Genomic DNA, 6000 nt, shown 5'->3' with positions numbered 1-6000 from the left:
TCTTACATATTTAATACAGATAATTTTTACTAGAACTTTTTATATGGATTTTGATGTTTTTTACATTGACACTAAATATTGAAAGTGGAAGGTGTCTTCTAACAAATAGCCAAAGACTTTATTCTTGGTGAAAAATGAAATAGTTCTTTAAGCTTCTAAAATTGTTGGATACAGTTACATCCTGTGTAAATTTACAATGGATAATTATTGCCTTTTGTGTATTCTTTACTGCTTGTCAGCTGTCAGGAGTTTAGTCTGGCATTTCTCTCCAAGGTATGAAAAAGACCAAGGTCTTCAAATGACAAATTGCCAACAGCATTTGCAAGATCTCATAGGAATAACTGTTTCTGTGTCCTTCTCATAGCAATCTGTCGGTCATGATCTTTATAACTGATTTGTAGGATTACATTCTTTGCTCCTGAAAGTGATCCTATTGAAAATAATGGCAAAATACTCACTAACTTCAGTGAATTATAGACTTAGCATCAGTACTGTATAGACCAGTACAGCTTCACCAGATACATGGTAGAATAATTATACTCTGTTCAATTTTAATATCAACATGTGGCTTATAAAATCCAGAACTTGCGCAAGCCTGTTAGGCCCTCATTTGAGCCTTTATGCAGTGAAAAAACATTTCCTGAAAATGCTTATTTTAATGCCTCTTTTTCTTCTCTCCCTGTTTCAGTGCCCAGGCTTTGCAAACCATGTTTCAGTTAATGACTCCTAAGCAAATGTATGAACACTTCAAGGGGTATGAATATGTTTCACATATCAACTGGAGTGAGGATAAGGCAGCAGCAATTCTGGAAGCCTGGCAGCGGATGTATGTTGAGGTAAAACTGACAATAACCTAGATGTCTTGCTATATAGCTTTACTAAGGTCCACTGCCTTTAGTTGTGGCTTTTTATAGTATTTTCTCAAGGAAGATACTTAAACTAGAATTGAGTGCTGTATCCTGGTTTTAAAGTTATCCTTATGCTGTAACAAACAATTTTAAAATTACCTTGGTGCCTGGCAAATTTCTGGAGCAGATCATCTTGAGTGCAATCACATGGCACATACAGGACAGCTGGAGGATCAGACCCAGACAACATGGATTTAGGAGGGGCAGGTCCTTCCTGACCAACCTGATCTCCTTTTATGACCAGGTGACCCGCCTGGTGGATGAGGGGAAGGCTGTGGATGTGTCTATCTGGACTTCAGCAAAGCCTTTGACAGTCTCCCATAGCATACTCCTGGAAAAGCTGGCAGCCCATGGCTTGGACAGGTGCACTCTCCACTGGGTTAAGAACTGGCTGGATGGCTGGGCCCAGAGAGTGGTGGGGAATGGTGTTGCATCCAGTTGGTGACTAGTCCCTAATGGTGTCCCCCAGGGATCAGTGTTGGGCCCAGCTCTGTTTAATATCTTTAATGATGATCTGGATGAGGGGATTGAGTTTACCATTAGCAAATTTGCAGATGACACCAAGTTGGGGGGGAGTGTTGATCTGCTGGAGGGTAGGAGGGCTCTGCAGAGGGACCTGGACAGGCTGGATAGATGGACCGAATCCAATGGGATGAGGTTCAACAAGGCCAAGTGCTGAGTCCTCCACTTTGGCCACAACAACCCCATGGAGCACTACAGGTTGGGGACAGGGCAGCTGGAGAGAGGGCAGGCAGAAAGGGACCTGGATGCACTGATTGACAGCAGGCTGAACATGAGCCAGCAGTGTGCCCAGGTGGCCAAGAAGGCAATGGCATCCTGGCCTGTATCAGGAATAGCGTGATCAGCAGGAGCAGGGCAGTGATTCTTCCCCTGTACTCGGCCCTGGTTAGGCCGCACCTCGAGTCCTGCATCCAGTTCTGGGTCCCTCAGTTTAGGAAGGATGTTGAGGTGCTGGAGCATGTCCAAAGAAGGGCAACGAGGCTGGAGAAGGGACTGGAGCACAAGTCCTATGAGGAGCGGCTAAGGGAGCTGGGATTGTTTAGCCTGGAGAAGAGGAGGCTCAGGGGAGACCTTATCACTCTCTATAACTACCTGAAAGGAGGTTCTAACCAGGTGGGCATTGGTCTCTTCTCCCAGGCAACTAGCAGTAGGACAAGAGGGCACAGTCTTAAGCTGCACCAAGAAAGAAGTTCTTTACTGAGAGAGTGATTGGGCATTGGAATGAACTGCCCAGGGAGGTGATGGAGTCACCATCCCTGGAGGTATTTAAGATGAGACTGAATGTGGAACTTACAACCATGGTCTAGTTGACAAGTGTAGCGGCGCGGCCCTTGTATAACAAGGAATAAGATGCTCCTCGTGCGGTGGTGTGGTCAAAGAGACTTTATTTCAAACTCGGCGCGGTTTTATTCCTTAACACCATGTGACTTCCTTAACCAACCAGGTTACTTATGTCGGGGCATGCTCTCTTGGGCTCTGTTACCTCGGCACATCCCCTGTGCCCTTAGACATGCCTCCCACATCACCCCTTTCCTAAATATCTAAAAGAAGTCTCGATAACAGTGTAAACAAAAATGCAAACAACAATTCAAGCAATCAAAACATTATAAGTTACCAAGTTTCACAGTGATCCAGCACATTGCTTGCTTGACTACTTATACTTCTATTGTAAACATTTTTAAAACTTTCTTATATTCCTATAGGGTAGTGCAACTTGGAGAGATAACTTTATTAACTTGGGTTTATCTTAACTGTGTGTAAACTACAACTTTTTTAATCTGAGGGTTTTTATAACTGGGAGATTTAACTTTATTTAAGGAACAGGGTAATCTTAGCAAACTTCAATTTCTTAAAAGCGACCTGTGGCTGAGGTAATGTTATTTTGTGAGGTGTTTTGTTTTCCATTATTTGACTAGCCAAACAACTATTTTCATTCATTCACTCATCTCATTCATCGGTGGCCACCGTACACTGAACACACACAAACACACACACACACACACATTTCAGAGACTGTGTTTCACCACGTTGGTCATTTTCTAATGTAAACTTAAAACATAACATAACTCTTTTCAAACTTCTGCATTGCTCTGATTCCTGCTGCTGTGGTCACATATTTGAATAGGGTTTTATACACTTGGGAGAATTCTGTTTGAGTCACAAAATCCAGGGATCTCGTCCAATATCCTGAAATCAATTCTTACCATGATTAGTAGTTTGGGAGAAACAAACGCTTGAGGTGTGTGCTGCTTTTCAGACCTGCTTCTTTCAGCACTGTCACAACTCAAAAATTGATAACATACATAGCTTTTTACAGATGTTCTTACAGGTTACACTGGTTCTCCCCCCTTTTGTTTAAATTTAGCATGTGTTTCAAAATGTAATGTGCTTTTGCTCTTTTGTGGTTTAATGTGGAATGCTTGTGACATGAGAATTTTCCTATTTGATAGGAAGTATCTGGTTATTATTAATGTTAATCTATTTTAGTGTATCAAGGCTGCTAGGCAACTAACTCATGTGTTTTACACTTTTGTGTTTTGTCTAGTGGATGCAGTAGCAGTTATGCTTTGTGGATGTGTATCTATTTGCATGTACATTTTCAACATGTCTAATTCAAAGATGTATATATCTGTTGGCTAGAACTCACTTGCTATTAACCAGCTAGGGTTAATACTTTCTGACACGGCATGACCGGAATTTCCTGACAGTGTGAGCATACTTTGATGATGTAGTTTTTATTAACTGTTTTGAATGGTCTCTTTAGAGAACCTGTATTCTGATGTAATGAATGAGACAATTGCTTGCCTTAAAACTCTGGGTATTGTGTTAAACATTGCTGCTTTAGCAGCTTCTTAGTTACTGTCAGTTATTGTCTGTGGCATGTCAGGATGTGATTTGTGTGCATATATATAGAAATCATACCTTCTGCAACTCACAGGAACCAAACAGAACGCATTTTAAACAACAGGTAAGGGTTAACAATATCTCAAGGAAATTAACTTTCAAGACAGGATATTAATCTTATAGCATAATAAACACAATCATAACATCCAAAAAAACTTTTCCAAGGTAACATGAATGACAATCAGTTCCAGAACTATACAGAAGCTTGGTTTATGGCTGTAGTTTTCCTACTGTTCTGTGGCAGGATTTATTCAAGTCATTGCAGCATTTTGTGGTTTTCCAGATGCATGTGTGAAGGCCCTGAGGCCTTTCACTGGTTCAGTTTTGCATCTGGTATGGCCTTTAAAGGCAAATTGCAGATTTCTGTCACAATCTGTGCTCAAGGAGGTGAATTAAAATATTACCACTAAAACTTGCCAGGGCATCTTAAAATCCGGCGTCCTCAGCTGTCATCCTATCCAAATTGTCTTTCAAAGCTGGAATGTTGGTAAAGGCAGGATTTTTTCCGTCCAGTTCTCTCAGTCGTGCTCTGCCCTAAATGACAAGCTTGCAAACATATTAGCAGTTTACACAGATTTTAGGTGGTGTGGCACGACAGAAAAAACTGTTTTAGAACCAACAGTGGGTTTCTCTCAGTTTGATCCCACTGAAACAAACTGCAATGCTTCATACCTGCTGGAAACAAGAGCTAGGCAGAATTGCCTTTCCGCATCTCTGTTGTTCTGTTTGCCTTTTATCACTTTGGTATAATTCTCTAACATTTGGTTTGCCTCTGCAGCTAACGATTTGTCAGACTTTAAATTGAAGTTCTCCCTTAGCAACATAAAGAGAGGGTATAGGTCTCTTATGGTTATGGTTAAAACAGGTTTTAAGCAATTGGTAGCTCTCTGAGACTTCTGCAACTCCTGTAAATATAAATGTTTTTTACCTCGAGTTGTGTCAACTGTGTAGAACTTTTTTGCTGTGTTCTCTCGTCTCGGGCAAGTCCAGAGTTGTGGTTGTTGAATTCTTCCTGAAACAACCTGAAGATCTGTATCTTGGGTGGTTTTGGTTAAAGCAACAGGAACAAATAGCAGTTTATTTCTTGTGGTCGTGGTTATTAATGTGTCATCTGCATAATGATGTATTATGGCTGTCTGATACTTTATCGATGTATTTTGCATCCTCTGAGGAAGGGCAGCCCAGCAGTGACTTTGCATAGATTGTGCACTGTTTAAAACCATGATGGGAAAGAAAGGTTTCTGGGCACCTTCCGGGTGAAGGAGAATAGTAAAGGAATGGTTTTTTGAATCAGTTACCACTCGTGGCCAATTTGCTAGAAACCTTATAGGTAGGGGCAGTCCGATCTGCAAGGCTTCTGCATGTTTTTTGACTGCATGTTCTGCTCTTAACATTTGCAATGTTTTCCACCTGTCACTTTTCTTTGGGGTACAGGATACACAGGTATTTTGGGGACTGGTTATTGGCATATTGTGGCTTGCCTTAATTTGTTTCCTTTCTTGCACATGAAAAGTAGTACCACAAAGGATTACAGCAAGCAGGGTTCCTACAAGCAGTATAATGCTTGTAGCACATCTATTGCCTTGCTTATGGCACCTTTGGTATAACTCAGTCATTTCTGTGTTGCTAGGGTGTTTATGGAACGTTGCTCTTAGGGGCTTCCAAGGACAATCTTCCTGAGAGTGACCTATTTCTTCACAACTAATACAACTAGCTGTGTGTCTGACTTCTTTCTGTACTCTTATCTGGGCATCTAAAGCTGCAGCTAAAGAGGCAGGTAGCTCCTTCTCAGAGCTAGCTTTTTGGTAGGGTTGCACCAACTCAATAAAGTCACAGTTCTCCCTTGCAGGAGGGCTCTGCAAAACTCTTTCACAGTTTGCATTTTCTCTTTCAAAAACCAAATGCTTGTACAGCATCTCTCTGGCTTCATTGTATTTAATTTGCTTGTTTAAAGCAGACTGCAGCTGGTCTACACATCTTAAATTTAACTCAGTATAACTTTGTAACACTTTAATGGGGGACAGATGATCATCTTGATCTGCAGTGAGAATGCTTCCCATAGCTTTTAGGGCTTGCCTGGCTATCTCTCTATGGTACTTTGATTGTAAATCTGAATTATAATTTGCTTCTCTGCTTAATTGGTGTGCCGTGATGCCTACCTGTGGGT

General features: G+C 41.3%; 1 protein-coding gene across 1 annotated transcript in view; it reads left to right on the top strand.

Annotated features, from left to right (window-relative positions):
- Window positions 1-6000, top strand: part of LOC113958853 (protein patched homolog 1-like) — a gene marked incomplete at its 3' end in the record, with an annotated part of 65604 nt that overhangs the window by 8389 nt on the left and 51215 nt on the right. Inside the window, 1 exon segment of the mRNA XM_027667436.1 lies at window positions 689-836. Within this exon segment, the coding sequence (XP_027523237.1) occupies window positions 689-836 (148 nt within the window).

This window comes from Corapipo altera, unplaced genomic scaffold, assembly GCF_003945725.1.
Source record: "Corapipo altera isolate COAL_440 unplaced genomic scaffold, ASM394572v1 61057, whole genome shotgun sequence".
In the NCBI taxonomy this organism is placed as follows: Eukaryota; Metazoa; Chordata; class Aves; order Passeriformes; family Pipridae; genus Corapipo; species Corapipo altera.
Note: the sequence above shows the minus strand (reverse complement) of the source record. Positions and strands in the feature narration are given on the sequence as shown.